The 17,439-nt window shown below is 37.1% G+C and overlaps 1 protein-coding gene across 1 annotated transcript in view; it reads left to right on the top strand.

Annotated features, from left to right (window-relative positions):
* Positions 1-1,734: 1,734 nt before the first annotated feature.
* Positions 1,735-17,439, top strand: part of KCMF1 (potassium channel modulatory factor 1) — a 32,150-nt gene continuing 16,445 nt past the window's right edge. The window contains exons 1-2 of the mRNA XM_090281618.1: positions 1,735-1,960; positions 5,326-5,465. Of these exons, the coding sequence (XP_090137744.1) occupies positions 1,735-1,960; positions 5,326-5,465 (366 nt within the window). The remainder of the gene's footprint in view (positions 1,961-5,325; positions 5,466-17,439) is intronic.

Consider the following 17,439-nt stretch of genomic DNA (forward strand, 5'->3'; position numbering starts at 1 on the left):
TATTTGAGTGAAATTGTTTCATTAAGTTGGTTGTTACCTTTAGCAACTTTGCTTAGTGTAATAATTTAGCTGTATTTGGGTTTTCTACATAAACAGGCATATCACATATGAATAAAAAAGGCTTTTTCAACAATAAATCTGCCCATTGAGTTTAAACTTTAATGTTATTTTTTATATTTATATGTTTTTTGGTTCATCTTCCCGTCTGTTGGTTGCCTCTTTTCAGGCTTCTTTTATTTCTTTATTAAATATTATTTGATATTCAATTCTGATATAAACCCTTAGGCAGTCTGAGTCTACTATCTGTTTCTGCTACATCTTTTTTAGTAGTGCTTTGTTCTTTGTGTGTAAACTAAAATCTTGACTCAAGAGCCATTTGGGAATCATTTGGTATTCTGAATTTGGGCTCTCCACTTACAAGATGGGTGGCCTGGTTTGTGATTATGACTTTTCAGTGTTTTGTTTCGTTTTTTGTTGTTGTTCTTTTGTGCTATGGGGTACGGGAATTTTACTAGGGCAAGTTTTGTAATCCTCTAGGGAGAATTTCTAGCTCACTCATACATTGAGGGTATACATTAAGTTCTCACTTAATGCCATCAGTAGGTTCTTGGAAGCTGTGGCAAAATCAGTTTTATCATGGACTAATTGATCAAAACAAGAATTAAGCTCCTACGGCTTATTTTTTAATAACAAAAACATCACCAAAACCTAAATAAAGACCCAAAATACTTCTAATACTAAACATTGAAATAAATGTTTCTTAAATACATACATTTAAGACAAATGAATAAAAACAAGTAAGATAATCTTTTCCAGCCTGTTGATTTCAGTTCAGGTTGGTGGGTGGCTGGCATCTCTCCCAGCACCTTGGGGTGCAGTGAGGGAACCAGTCCTGGACAGGACCCTTTTTCAGCACAGGGCCACTCACACCCACACTCACACAGACTGGCAGTGTAGACAGGCCAGTTTTACCTCACGTGCACATCTTTAGGATGTGGGAGGAAACTGGAATTCCCACAGAAAACCCACGTAGACTTGAGCAGAAGGTGTCAACAACCAACTCCACACAGACAGTGGCCCCTGCCCAGAATCGGTTTTGTTTTTTCTTATGAGTATTATAATGACATGGCATTATTCGAGGACCTGATAAATTATGAGGAATTGCCTGTTAGACACTACCTTTAGCAGACCTTGGTCTTTGCTTCCTGTTCTTTTTCTTACAATGCTCTGGAAAAATACACTTAGTTTTTTACCTGCTTTGGCAAACATATGTCCACCTATCTGCTGTAGTGACTCCAGTTACCATTTCCTTTTTCACTTGGTTTTTACCTTCTGGCTAGCTCATCAAAGTATTTTTTTTAATTGAGGTAACATTGGTTTATAACATTATATAAGGTTTAGGTGTGCAACATTATAATTTGATATCTGTATACACTATAGCATGCTCACCACCCCAAGTCTAGTTTTCATCATTCACCATATATTTGACCCCCTTTACCCATTTCATCTCCTTCCCACCTCCTTCCCCTCTTGGTAACCACCCATCTGTTGTTGTGTCTGTGAGTTTGGTTTTTTAATTTTATCGAACATTTTAAGTATTTTCATTAAGTGTAAATCAGGGTAACAAATCTACCATATTGTTGGATATACCTATTCATTTTACTATGTCATTTCTAGTCATTTTGGAAGGGAAATACTGGGTAAATGAGCACTTTAAAAACTTATAAATGTGAAATGGAGAGTAGCCTTTTACAGCTGCTAATTAATAATATTTCTTTTTTTTCTTTTATAGGTGTCAGCTGTGATGCATGTTTAAAAGGAAATTTTCGAGGTCGCAGATATAAGTGTTTAATTTGCTACGATTACGATCTTTGTGCGTCTTGTTATGAAAGTGGTGCAACAACAACAAGGCATACAACAGACCACCCAATGCAGTGTATATTAACAAGGGTAGATTTTGGTACGTATTTAATAAAATTTTAGTGAATTATCAATGAAAATTTTATGTGCATGTGTGTGAAGAAGTAAAGCCAAAATGTTTTAAAACTATATCCCCAATAGCATACACGAGGCTCCAAATTTACTAAAAATAACACAAATCTTACCATTATAAATTCTGAGTAATTCATTCTCCTAATCATAGTTTACTTGTTTATGCAAGCTATTTTAGAAATATAGCTGACAAGATATGAAATGGAAGAGTGCTTCAGCAAAGAACGGAATAAAGTTAAACTGACTATTCTTGCTAATTCTTGCTCTAGTTATCAGAAAGCAGATTATTTTTATAATTGATTAGAAGATATTATCAATCCATAAGAAAATGTTTCATTGCCATAATTTCTTACGTAGTCAGCACTTGTACTTACCTGTCTTTTTGACTATAGTCATCCTAGTGGGTGTGAAGTGGTGGTATCTCGTGTAGTTTTAATTTGCATTTCTCTGGTGACTAATGATGTTGTTGACCATCTTGTGCTTATTGTCCATTTGTATATCTATCTACTTTGGGAAAATGTCTGATCAGGTCCTTTGCAAATTTTTAAATTGGGAAATAAATTTTTTGTTACTGAGTTTTTAATAGTTCATTATATATTCTGTATACAAATTCCTTATGAGATGGGTGATTTGTAGAAATTTTCTCCCATTCCGTGGGTTGCTTTTTCACTTTCTTGATGGTGTGTTTGAAGCACAAAGTTTTAATTTTGATAATGTCCAGTTCATCTGTTGTTTTCCTTATGTTGTGCTTTTGGCATCACATCTAGGAAACCTGTTGACTATGCAAGATCGCAAAGATTTAAGACTGTTTTCTTCTAACAGTTTTATAATTTTAGCTTTTACATTTAGATCTTTGATCATTTTGATTTAACTTTTGTATATGGAATGAGGTAGAGGTTCAACTTTAATCTTTTGCACATGGATATTCAGTTGTCCCATCATCATTTGCTGAAAAGCAGTTCACCCAATGAATTGTCTTGGCACTCTTGTTAAAAATCAGTTAGCCGGGGGGAGAAAGACTTAGGATGATATTGGTTAAAGGGGATACAAAGTTTTCTTATGCAAGATGAATAAGTTCTAGAGATGAGTAACTTCTTATGTACAGCATGGTGACCATAGTTAGCGATACTCTACATGGTGGATGTATGTTAATGAGTGATTGTGGTGATCTTTCCACAGTGTATACATATATTAAAACACCAAGTTGTACACTTAATATATAAAATTTTTATATGTCAAATATACCTCAATGCTGGGGGGGGAAAAAAGTCAGACGATTATAAATATGAGTGTTTATTTCTGGACTCTTAAGCTACTTCATTGATTTATACGTCTGTCTTCATGCCAGTACCACACTGTCTTGGTAACTATAGCTCTGTAGTAAGTTTTGAAATTGAGACGTGTGACTCTTACAGCCTTGTTCTTTTTCAAGGTTATTTTGGGTATTCTAGATCACTTGAGTTTCCGTGTATATTTTAAGATCGGTTTGTCAAATATCTGCAAAGAAGCCAGTTGGGATTTTGATAGGGATTGTTTTGAATCCGTTGATCAGTTTGGAGAGCAATGATATTAAAAGTCTGACAGTCCATGAACATGGGCTATCTTGCCATTTATTTACGTCATTAATTTTTTTTATCAATTTTATAGTTATCAGAGAATAAATTTTATACTTTCATTAAGTATACTAAGTATTTTATTCTTTTTGCTATTGTCAGTGGAATTTATAATTTTTTATTTTTGTATTTGCTGCTATATAGAAAAAGAACTGGTTTTTGTATATAGGACTTGTATCCTGTGACCTTACTGATCTCTTTTATTACTTCTTTTTTTGTTTTTGTTTTTTTTTAAGAGCATTATCTTCATTGAGTTCTTCATCTTATTTTTTTTTTTTTTTAGATTTTATTTATTTATTTTTAGAGAGAGGGAAAGGGAGGGGAAAAGAGAGGGAGAGAAACATCAGTGTGTGGTTGCCTCTTACTCACCCCCAACTGGGAACATGGCCCACAACCCAGGCATATGCCTTGACTGGAAATCTAATGAGCAACCCTTTGGTTCTCCGGCCAGTGCTCATCCACTGAGCCACAGCAGACAGGGCTCTTTTATTACTTCTAATAATTTTTTAAGTGGATTCCTTAGGATTTTCTGTATATAAGGTCATGCCATCTGCTAATTAGAGGTAGTTTTACTTCTTTCTTTCTATGTGGGTGGTTTTCATTTCATTTTCTTGCCTAATTACTTTGGTTAGATACTTCAGAAAATACTGAGTAGAAATGGCAAGAGTGGACATTCTTTCTTATTTCTGGTCTTAGAGGGAAAGAATCCAGTCTTTCACCAGTGTGATGTTATCTGTGCCTTTTCTGTAGATGCTCTTTAACAGGTGAGGAAGTTCTATTTTTTATATATGTGTATTTATCCTCACCTACCCCAAATTCACCTGGCAAGTCTTAGGAACATTATATATGTAGAGCTGGTACATATTTTTAAATTAGTCTAAGTCTCCAAAAAAATGAATGTGAACAAATCATGTAGTGAACACTTCCTTCCATTTTCTCCTCTCACAAAAATGATCATATCCTCTTAAATTTAGGCACTTGTTTCATGTTTAATAGTGAGATAGTGCTTTGTAATGAAGCAGCATAACCTACTAAATATACTTTCAGTTACAATTTTTGTGTATACTAATGGAGGAAAATAGACTTATTCTTTGAGATGTACTAATGAGGCAAACGTTATTCCCACAGCCTCTCACTAATTGGTTGGCTCTCCACTAACCAAGTTGAGCAGGGTATGGTGTGGTAGTGCTCTTCTGAGATTAGCACAAGAACTGAATGCTGAGGGTCCTAACTACTAAAAGAATGGTGTATGTTCTACAGACACACTGCATCTAGAATTTGGTGTATTGATCATGGTTGTCTGTTCTTTCCCTCTGAGCACTTGTATATGATACACCCTGCTGATTTCTTTGTGTTGACATTGGTATTGCCACAGTACATACAAAGGAAAAGTGAGTTTCTATAAAATTAGAACTGGATGTGAAATGAGATATGTTTTGACATTAAATGAAGGGATTAAAAAACTCTTTGCTTTGTTTTTCTCTAAAGGCTGTAATAGCTATATGGAGAAGGAAATTGGAGGGCTGTCATGGAATCCTTGCGAGAATAAGGATGTTGCAAATATAAACAGGGAGGTATCTAAGTACTCATTGACAGAGTGAGGTTGTTGGTGGAGATTTCAGGCACGCTTTTTTTTTTAAGCTTGTACCATATGATTACATTTTTACATATTTAAAAAACTAATAGTTATTTCTCAGTTCAATTTCACTTTATTTTTCAGATTTGTACTATGGTGGGGAAGCTTTCTCTGTAGAGCAGCCACAGTCTTTTACTTGTCCCTATTGTGGAAAAATGGGCTATACAGAGACATCTCTTCAAGAACATGTTACATCTGAACATGCAGAAACATCAACAGAAGTGGTAAGTAAAGCAGCCTTGTATCTGAAATGATGGGGTAAAGTACATTACTGCTAATATAAATAAAGCTAGGTCACTATCATGTACGAGATTGCCTAAGTTTGCATAATATTAAAATTATCTTTTTAACAGCAAATTTTACACTTCTTAGGAGGCAGCATGTGAGCAAGATAATGCCCCTCATTTGTCCGCACTATTCATTCTTGCCCTGCTGCTAAAAAGCAGAGTGTAGAATCTTGATTAAATTCAGGAGCTTTCAGTAAATGCATTGTGAAAAGATTAAAAGCAACTTAGCCTATAGCGCAGCTCTTTTTATAGTATTCTTGCTACCTGCTTAATTTTTTTTTTTTTTTTTTTTTAATAAGGAAACCTTTAAAGGAAATTTTTAGATCTTCGGTCACGCCCTGGCTGGTATCGCTCAGTGGGTTGAGTGCCAGCCTGCAAACCGAAAGTCGACAGTTGGATTCCCAGCCAGGACACATGTCTGGGTTGTGGGCCAGGTCCCCAGTTGGGGGCGTGCAAGAGGCAGCCAATCAATGTTTCTATTCCTCTCTTTTTCCTTCCCCTCTCTTTAAAAAATAAGTAAAAGTAAAATATTTTTTAAAAAATCTTTGATCACATATTAAGTAGTAATCCATTGTCACATCTCATTGATTTTCTTGGTTTTCATAATATCAAATCCGTTGCTTCATAGTTCAAAACTCTGAGGTCCCTAGAAGTTCTCCGTACTCTGATCTTTTTCAGTGGCTAAAAGCCAAAGATCCAGAATAATATACAAAGAAAGTCTTGCCTTGGAAGTTTTTTGGATATTTTACTTAACATCTGATTCAGCATATATCCAACTTCAAAAGATTATAAAGTGCACCCAAGAGTCACCTTCCCCGCTTTACCATTCGTAATAATAAAGTAAGAGGTGAAGCCCTGGCTGGTGTGGCTCTTGATTGGAGAATTGTTCCATAAACCAAAAGGTCACAGGTTCGATTTCTGGTCAGGGCACATACCCAGGTTGTCGGTTCAGTCCCTAGTTGGAGTGCGTGTGAGAGCAACCAGTTGATGTTTCTCTCTCACATTGATGATTCTCTCTAAAATCAATAAGCATGTTCGCGGGTGAGGATAAAATAAAATTTAAAAAATAAAGAGAAATGGGACTGTCGCTATGGAATTTGGAGAATTTTGGCACAAGCAGTTGCACGTTGAATCAACTAATAAGCCCCTAAATGTGCACAAAACGAATTAACTGACACTAAAGAGAAATAAAAGTGTGTCCAAAGACATACAGCAAGTAAGGGGCAGAGCCAGGTATTTCACTCAGTCAGAGTCCCTCTGAGTTGTAGAGTCTCTAACTACTGTTCTATTTTGTGTCCACCACAGCTCTGTTGTTACAGCTGTGAATAACACAGGTTCACTTTTATTCCCATGTACATTGTGATTTTGATGCTTAAAGTTGTTAAAGAGCTATCATTCAAACAGCTGGTAAATTTATATTATGCAATCCTCAAGCCAAATTTTATTGTCTGATCGCTTAGAAGTGCTCTTATCTTGCATGTTGGGAAGCCTTAGAACACTTGTCACATTTCATGACTGTTCTTAATTTGTTCTTTTTATTCTGTAAAGGTAACTTTGCTTACTTGTGATACAGTTTCAGATACCAGTATGAAGAATGCTGACTTGATTGCATCTTCATTCTAGTTGTTGTGGAGCACTTGGAATAAGTTCTCTTTGATTTTATTTCTGTCAAGTTTAGATACTTTATTTACCTAGGCATAATAAAGGAGAGGTTTCCTTTATTGTAAGCGAGGCATTCTTAAATCATTATTAGCCAACAGGACCTGGGGTACTTTCATCACCCTACTGGGGCTCAGTTTTTCACATCTGAAATTGGAGAATCCAGTGGAAATTTAAGTCCTATCCTTGAATGAAAAGCTAATTATTCATTTTTAAAAATAAGAGTTAATCCCCACTGGCCTTGCCTTAATATTTTTCACTAAAAGTAAATATAATTTTACACTCCTCTATATCTAATACACAGTTTGAAAATTAATTACTGACCATCTACAAGTGGTTTTGTGGTCTGGCTTTTATAGTTATGTTCAGTTACATGCCTTCATTAAGTTCCCATGCTCTTGGAACATAGCTCAAGGCAATGGCTATACTGTTTTTCATATTGGTATTTGTGGACCCTTTCAAGGATTTCCTCCCTCCTTATCAGCTCTTAGTCTGCATGAGCACTGCATCTACCTTGATATGGTAGATTGGGACAACTAACTGGATTTTTGATTGTGGAAAGAATTAAGAGGGCCCTGACTGGTGTGGCTCACTGGGTTGGGTGTTATCTTGCAAAATGAAAGGTCGCCAGGTTCAATTCCCCTTCAGGTCACATGCCTGGATTCACTGGCCAGGTCCCCCGTTGGGGGCATGTGAGAGGCAACTGATGGATGTTTCTCTCCCTCTCCTTCCCTTTCCCTCTCTCTGAAAAATAAATAAAAATAAGTAAAATAATTCTAAGAATTAAGAGGGCTTCAAGTAGTGCTGTATGTAATTATTAGAACCCATCAACCTGGTAATAGAAATAGAACAGTAGAGGTCAAACAGTATTGCAAATATGAGGGAGCTATTGAAGATATGTTTGGATTGTGAAAGAAACATGTTGGAAAAACTTTTCTTTGAACATAAAAGGGCATTAAGAGTGACTCCTGAAAATTTTCTTAAATCTTACATTTGAGCTGACTTGTACTGCAGCTGATTAGAAAGACTTAAGGGGTTTTTGTTTTTGTTTTTAAATGAAACATGCCTTTACCTTTAATTAATGATGTGTAATTAATCTTTCATTCTTTGTTTAGTAAATCTTTTGCAATTTATGTGAAAAACATTATGCGTAAGTGGTAAATGCACTTTTTAGTTAACCAACATTATTTTCTCACTTCTATAAATCTATGCTATATTATTTTGTTCATAATTACAACAGTCCTTCAATAGTTCACTGCTGGGAACTTTTGCTTTCTATTTTTTACTTGATTTCTTTGCTCTTTGTTTTTGTTACTCTCAAGAAAAGGGGTTAAGGGAGGGGAGTCTCCAGCTTTTATAGGTGCTTCATATATGTTAGTGATACATTCCCTCCCTTTTTAATGACGACCTAGATGTGTTTGTACAAATTGAGTTTAATTTTGAAATAGCATGTAGTAGTTTGTTCCAGTTTTACGAATTTGATAAATAAAAATCAAGGAAAAAAATGATTATTTTGAATAATAAATTTTATGGAGAAAAATGATGGCATAAAAGGATATATAAATCTTTTAAAACTGATTTACAATAATCGGTTTTAGCAGATAATGTGTTAATATTTAAACAGTTGTTGGAGTGTTAATTAAAAGGAGCCATAGAGCATGGAATAGAATTTATCATCATCATTATGACATTTTGTGTATAAATAATTAGATGCATTTGATTTAATTTCCCAACATATATATATTTCCTTATTAGGAGCAGTAATAGTGGAGTGAATCACAATTTTTCCAAATCTTTTAAATTTAATCTTGTATACTTTCTTAAATATAATTACCTATTTATCCATATAATCAGGTAGTCAGGAAAGATTAGCATTTAAAAGCCAAATATATGTTTTTTTAAAAAAGGCTTTGTTAATGCTTGCATTCTTCTTATCAAAGAATACAATTGGATACTTGTCTGCTTCTCTGTGAACTAACAACAGCATTTTATTTAATAATAATGGAGAAACACAGGATTTGAAAAATACATTTGCTACAAGCAAAATCATATTGTAACTTCTCAACTGCATTTAGCTAGAGATTATAGATCATCAGGATTTGGTACTTTTACCATATTGTGCTTTTCATTACTTTTGACTCAAAACATTTTCTATTTTATAGGTCACTTTTTTCTATCTTTAGTATTTGACTATCTTCTCATATTCTTTAGTTATTTTGAGCACATTTACTTAGTTAGAATCAGATAGTACTTTTGATTTTAAGGGTGACACAGCCATTAGTATCCCAGCAGATTTTTGAGTTGATATCAGGGAAGACAATGATAGGAGACACTTTGGACACTTTGGATAGTTCAGATTTATTTGGAATAATCTTATGTATATGTGTTATGATATTTTTAAAGATACTTCTGTAAGAAACGAATTTCTTAAAATGATATGAAAACCAAAAGGAGAATCATTTAGATTATCATGAAAATAAGGTAATAGTAACTTTTTCAGTAAGGTGTCTGTGTCTACTGTTGAGAATATGTTGTTATCTCTGGGTAGGGTTTCATTTATTCTGTACTTTTCCTCCATATTGAATGAAAATCATGTAGGGTAAGGTCAGCAGGCAGTTTTCAGAATGGGAAGAACACAGTGTGAAAGAAGTACTAGGTAAGAGCAAGTAGGTGTTAGAGACGTTCATTTTGAATTCCTTTTTTCTTTTTCCTCTAGTCTGGTTTCTTCTTTGTCCTATGAAATACTGGTTTGTCTAGTTCAGTGTCCAGATAGCTAATTTCAGGTCAGTGCATAGGAATGTTTTGCAGGGCCTGCAGGAAGATTTGTAGGGAGGGTAGTATAAATTAAAGAAGGAAGCTCTGGCAGTTGTTGGCAAATTATAAGGGAGTTCAGAAATTCTTTATGCACTTTTTAGCCTTCTCTTCTCCTACCACCCCTCCTTTTCCCACTGTGCCCCTCATGATAAAACAAACAGAAAAACTGGTTAAGAAAATTATTTTAAGATGCTAATCTCTGTATTCAAGCTGAGGTCAGTTTTGGTTTTTTTTTTTAAAGAAGCTCTACCAAGCCCAGCCTTATTTGACAAACTTGTTATGCCCTTGAGAAGAGGAACATACAAAGCTCAAATCTTTAAAAACCTTATGAACAATATAAACCCACTCACTAACTTAGGTAGAGTTTATCTATTTCTTCACTAAAATTGTTGCTGGCTTTTGGGCCCTGCTTCCATTCCTGTTCCCCTGCAGCACTCAGGTTCTTATTGATGCCATTAAGCAATAAGAGGTTCCCATTTCCTTTTCTTAAAGCCCACAGATAAAATTATCTATCTTACCCCGGGATGATAGAAAACTAAAACTTACATTGAGGGTTTTCTTCAAGGTAAGCATGGATGCTCATATCTAGAGTGATTTGTGGACAAGATAAAGCTCTGACTCTTTGAGTTATTTTTAATTGTGGCTAAATTATGTTATTTCAAGTTTTATGAATCCCAGGGCATAGCCATATAGATATCATTTAAATTTTTGTCCAAGAACCGTATTTTAAAACAAAGCTTAATTATTTAGGACTTTTAAATCAAGTATAAAAATGTAAGGAAAATCAAAACTTTTGTATATAACAAAAACTACCAAATGTTCTAAATTCTGCTCTCTAGAAGCAGGTGACATTTCCAACCTAAGCATTATAATGGGGAAACTGGAGCTGAAGAGAAAAATAAAGTCAAGATGAAGTCATTCATGTTTAATTATAAGTTAATTTCATTGTTCCCCTCTAATAACAGAAAATTAGATTATTATCAAGTTGAACAGTGTGCTTACTCACATCTTGTAAGGACCTATAACCATCCTGCAAAGCGAATATGCTACAGTGTAAGTAGCTACAAACTTAGGCAGTTCTAATAGGCCCAGAAGGAGTTTATGGACCATGTAGGGTAGATTTTCCACTGGTGGGTTATGTACATATGTCCTCAAAGCAAAACTTCAGTATTCAGTCTCATTTATTATACCAGCAGATTTTATAGAATAAACTACTTTATATTGGCCAAGAGATCCAAAGTTATCAATTGGCCTTAGCAGTCATTAGCTCAGTAGAACATGAACTCTTTTTTAGTATAAAGATAAAAATATAATGCATCTAAAAAGTTTCTTTCTTAGCTTTAAATTCTAATGGCTCTTTTTGGGTCATCACTTTTCTCTAGAAGAAATTCTGTTAAAGCACACCATTGTATTGCAAGTGATGAGACTATCTGCCTTACAGAACAAGTCTGAGGAATTTCTAGACCTGAAGCTGAGTTTAAGAGCCCCTAAAAGGAGACACATGAATTTATACCCCTAGTTTGAATAAGTAATAAAAATAAACCCCAGTGTTTCAAAAGAGAAATTCATATGAATTTTAGTGATGGTACGTTCACTTCTACCCACTTTTTGATAATGTCACTATGCTCATTTCTTGATAATTTTTATAACCCAGGATATTAACACTGACTTGGTAATCAGCAAGTGCTTAATGAAGTAGTTAATCCACAGTAACAAAATTATACATTATAACAAATTTAACCAGTCGAAACTTTAACTTTACCAGCTTACACAAGTTTCATAGCATTGGTCCTTTAACTAGAAATCGGGATATAACTGTGAAGAGTAGCGTAAGAGACATTGTGCTTATTGCATTTCCAGAAGGTGCTCCTGTCTTAAACAACACTCACAAGGCTTTACTTACATGATTTCATTTAAACTTATATAGGATAGATAGATAGATAGATAGATAGATAGATAGATAGATAGATAGATAGATAGATACAGACAGACAGACAGACAGACTTTTTTTTTTTTTTTAAAGGAAGACCCCAACTACAAAGGGGTATTTTTGTCAGTATCTGTTGGCATCAGGTTTGGAACTCAGAGCACAGTGAGCACATAGGTTGGCAGAGCTCATCATGTGGTTAACTTTCATGTCAAAGCTAGCTTAGGGAAACCTACCTAACCTTTTATTAGAAAGTTAGTATTGTATAAGTAAGATGAGAATTGTTTGACTTGAAATTGTGTTTTTATCTTTCTTGTGCTTATGGTTGGATAAAAAAAGTAAATTTAAATAAGGATAAAGAAATAAAGCACAGCTTTTGTGAAGACAGTAGAGCTGTGACAATGGGCAGGTTCTTCACTACATCTTAATTTTGCTTCAGAACCTAGAACTCTTCAGATACAAGGGCTTCACATTTCTATTTATTTTTTTCCATGTCTGTTTTTATTTTTAAGTATATTTTATTGATTATGTTTTACAGTAGTTCTGATTTTTTCCCCCTTTGCTCCCCTCTGCCCAGTACCCCTCTTCCCACCAGTAATTCCACCCCCTTTAGTTCATGTCCATGGGTCGTGCATATAAGTTCTTTGGCTTCACCCTTTCCTATATTATTCTTAACACCCTCCTGTCTTATTTTGTACCAACCGATTATGCTTCTTAGTCCCTGCACCATTTCCCCAATTCTCCCCCTCTCCCCTCTCAACTGATAAGCCTTCAAATGATCTTCATACCTATGATTCTGTTCCTATTCTGATTTGCTTAGTTGGATTTTGTTTTTATTTTTTAGACTCAGTTGTTGATAGTTATGAGTTTGTTGTCATTTTAGTGTTCATAGTTTTGATCTGCCCTGGCTGGTTTGGCTCAGTGGATTGAGCGTCGGCCTGCGAGCTAAGTGTCGCTGGTTCGATCTTCCAGTCAGGGTACATCAGAGAAGGAAAACTCTGACTCCAAAAAACCTCCGCTGCCTTGCGGCATACCTCTTCAGGGGAAAGGCTAAGGGAGTAAACCCCGACAGAAAATCCGGAGCCGGAGTCCCTAAGGCGGTTTGACGTTATAGTCAACACCGGCAACTCCTGCGGCGCACCTGAAGCCAAGCTGTATTGACTCCGTCTTTCCCTTGGATCCTTCAGCTGCGAAGAGAGGGGGGGTCTGCTGCATGGGCAACAGCAGACCCTCCATATTACCCTGCCCAGGCTCTGTAGCTTCAGCGTCATCGCAAGATGTCGATTCAACACGGGAGGAGACAGATACTACCATGTCACTCCCGAGTCGGACTGCACAGCCATTCTCGGCGGTGCAGATAGACTCTTAAGAAGCTACACCATCGTCTCTCGAGACGGACGGCTGCTGACGAGTTTTGATCTTCTTTTTCTTAAGTAAGTCCCTTTGACATTGCATATAATAATGGCTTGGCGATGATGAACTCCTTTAGCTTCACCCTGTCTGGGAAGCACTTCATCTGCCCTTCCGTTCCAAATGATAGCTTTGCTGGATAGAGTAATCTTGGTTGTAGGTTGCCTTTCATCACATTGAATGCTGCTTGCCAGTGCCTTCCTGCCTGCGAAGTGTCCTCTTGAGAAATCAGCCGATAGTCCTACAGGCACCCCCCCGTAGGCAACTCTCCGACCCTCTCTTGCTGCCCCCAGGACTCTTATCTTTCACCTTTGGCATCTCAGTCATGATGCATCCTGGTGTGGTCCCCTCTGGGTCCAGCTCGCTCAGGACCCTCCATGCTTCCCGGACCTGTATGCCCATCTCCTTGACAAAATTTGGGAAGTTTTCCTCATTTTTTTCAATTCTTGCTTCCTCGTTCTGCACTGGCTGACTGTTTTTTTCTTATGTTCCAAATCATTGATTTGAACCCCGGTTTCCTTCCCTTCACCATTGGTTTTGTGTGGATTTTCCTTTGTTTCACTTAGCATAGCTTTCACTTCTTCCCTTATGCGTCTGCCATACTCAAGCATATCTGTCAAGCCTGTGAGCATCTTTATCACCAGCGTTTTGAATTCTGCATCTGTTAGGTTGTCTGTCTCCTCATCTGTTAGGTTGCCTATCTCCTCATCTGTGAGGTTGGCTATCTCCTCGTCGCTTAGTTCTCCCACTGGAACCTTGATCCGTTCCCCCTTTTGGGCCATACCTCTCTGTCTCCTCATTCTGACAGGGTCCTGTGTTTGTTTGCCTCTGCATCCCAGGTAACGCTGTCACTCCTGTTATATTGTAAGGGGTGGTGCCTTAGGGATTTGTCAGTACAGGGCGACCTGTTCACCACGTTGTGGAACTATATATGGGGGAGTGTTCCAAGGGGGAACAATGCCGCCTGCCCAGCACTCGACCCTTTTCCAGGCACCTCTCTCATTTCTGCACCAGACTGGCGCCCCTCTAGCTGCTGCCCTATCTGTCGTTCCCAAAGTGGGTGGATATTCGGACGTTCTAGGACCATGGGGGCCCTTTAAACAAGTGGACTCTGCTGAGAGACTGGCAGTTTTATTCCTCCGCCCGAACCCCCACTGGTCTGCACAGTCAGAAGCAATGAGGCTTGATTTTCCGCGGTGCTGGGACCATGAGCTTCGAGGTCCGGTGAGGAGCTGGGAACACTCCCCAGGTGTCCCTCCTGACTTTTTAAAATGTGTGACTGCTCTCTCCACCAGCCTGATGCTGCTGCCGCCACCACACCACATCCTCTCCACCCCAGCTCCACCCCTCCTGCCTGCCTGGATGAGTATTTCTTTATACCTTTGTTTGCTGGACTTCCGTGCAGTTTTATTTTCTGGAACTTCTGCTTGTTTGTAGTTTTGTGGTAGTTGTATTCCTTCTTAGTTGTGGAGGGAGACACCACGTGTCTGTCTACGCCTCCATCTTGGCCGGAAGTCCTCTCACTCTTCTTCTTTCCAACCATGATTGATTTCATAACTTGACTCAAGCTGGAATAGAGAAAGAAACTTTCATATAATGATGGGACAAAAAGCAAGGAAACACAGGACTATGTAGAGGCTACAGAAGTTATATATGAGAAAAAGTGTGGGTGTCTCAGCAGAAATTAGCTGAGTTATTAGCTGTAAAGAAGGAAAAGGGTGAGGGGAATACAGCATTCTCTTTACTGTATTTCTTTTCCCTCAGTAAATAGTCTTAGAAAGGGAAACATTCACTGGCTTTTTATAAGATAAATATTGATAACTTCTGAATGTATCTCTCCAAGTATTAACCAAGAGCATTATATTTAATATGTAAAGTGTTTAGAAGTATTGCTTTCTGAAGTCATCAAATTCTTGGAGTAAGGCACAATGGCCTTCAGAATAACAAATACATAACATGGCTTCTATCCCCATATTTTATGGCCTATCTAAAGACCAAACTAGCTCAAATGTGAACACGATTGAATAATAATGCAGGAAGGAGTCAGAGAGGACTTTGTGACTTGATAGGCCTTGAAAAATGGGTATGATTTCAAAAAGTTGACAGAATTGAAGGGAATGGCATTATTCAGAGGGAAAAGACAACATGAACCAAGATGTGGTATTGAGAAAGAACATAGTAGGCGGAGGGGATGGTAAGGCATTGGTTGTTGTGGGAAATAAAATTGAGCTGGCTGAATAAGGCCAGATAATAGAGAACCTTCAAAATCAGAATGTCTGTCCACTTGGTTTGGTGGACATTAAAGAGACATTTTGGCACTTGCACAGAGGAATGACATTACTTTCTTCACCATCATGCCACCTAAGCTGTCATTTGGGAAGGGAGATATAATAGGCTCTGAGTGATTCTGTGTTCTTTTGAAACAGGATGAACCTAATTGTAATGATTATGTGGATCAAAAAGGGTAGACATTACAAAGAAGCTGTGTGCTACCTTTTATAAGATCATGGTTGCCAGAGAAATGATGCATCAAACATTTTAGTGTCCCTTGAAAATGATGACCAACCATATGGGAAAACATATTTGCCAATGATACCTAAGACAAGGAATTGATCTCCAAAATATATAAAGAACTTATATGTCTCAACACCAAGAAGATGGACAACTCAATTAAAAAATGGGCAAAGGACCTGAACAAACACTTCTCCAAAGAGGTCATTCAGAGGGTCCATAAACATATGGAAGAATGCTCCATATCACTAGCCATCAGAGAGATGCAAATAAAAAACACAATGAGATACCACTTTACACCAGTCAGAATGATGGCGAGGATGCAGAGAAAAGGGAACCCTAGTGCTCTGTTGATGGGAATGCAGACTGGTGTAGCCACTATGGAAAATAGTATGGAATTTCCTCAAAAAACTAAAAATGGAACTGCCTTTTGAACCAGCAATTCCACTGCTAGGATTATACCCAAAGAATCCTGAAACCCCAATTCAAAAGAACCTTTGCACCCCTATGTTCATAGCAGCCCTGTTTACAATGGCCAAGTGCTAGAAACAGCCTAAGTGCCCATCTGTAGATGAGTGGATTAAAAAACAGTGGTACATTTACATAATGGAATACTATGCAGCAGAGAGAAAGAAGGAACTCCTGCCATTTGCGATAACATGGACGGAACTAGAGATAATTATGCTTAGTGAAATAAGCCAGGCAATGAAAGAAAAATACCATATGATATCACCTAATACAGGAAACTAATGAACAACACAAACAAACGAGCAAAATAGAACCAGAGGCCTGTAAACAAGGAACAGGGGAGAGTGGAGGAGGGAGAGAAGGGGAGCAGGTAGGGGAAGGGTTTATTAAAGGAACTAGTATAAATAACCCATGTATATATATAACGAGGTGGGGATTGACTGTGGGAGAAGGGGTGGGCTGGATGAGGGGAAGAAATGGAGGGAAAAGGACAACTATAATAGAAAAACAATAGATAAATCAAGAATTTAAAAAAAAACGATATGAGATGATGTAGGGAAATCACAACTTTTGAACAGGTATCTCTAAAGGAAGATGTTTCTCATGAATCTAAAACTAATCATGTAGCCCTTACTAGTGTAGCTCGGTTGATTGGGCATCATTCTGCAAGCTGAAAGACTGTTGGTTCAATTCCTAGTCAGGGTACATGCCTGGGTTGCAGTCCAGGTCCCCAGTTGGGGGTGTGTGAGAGGCAACTGATGGGTGTTTCTCTCTCACATTGGTATTTCTCTCATTCTCTTTCTCCCTCCTTTCTCCACTCTCTAAAAACAAATATAATCTTTAAAAAATCAAACTGGTAACATAAAGAAAGGAATTTATCAAGTTTGTGATTCTCTTGCTCATGGATATTTCTTTCCCTCTCTCAAAAAATAAATCTTTTATTAAAAAAGAAGGATGGTGTACCAGTGTTCAAGGGCATTTTCATGTGGTCTGAAAAGATGATGCATCAAAATGGATCTGCCTCGTTATAAAGAACCAACCTAGCTTTTCGGCATCTACTGAATGATTTTGATGAAAAACCAGTCCCTGTATAATGCTGCAGTTTAAATTCAGTTAAAGCCA

Source organism: Furipterus horrens, unplaced genomic scaffold (genome assembly GCF_987537825.1).
Source record: "Furipterus horrens unplaced genomic scaffold, mFurHor1.1.pri manual_scaffold_6, whole genome shotgun sequence".
In the NCBI taxonomy this organism is placed as follows: domain Eukaryota; kingdom Metazoa; phylum Chordata; class Mammalia; order Chiroptera; family Furipteridae; genus Furipterus; species Furipterus horrens.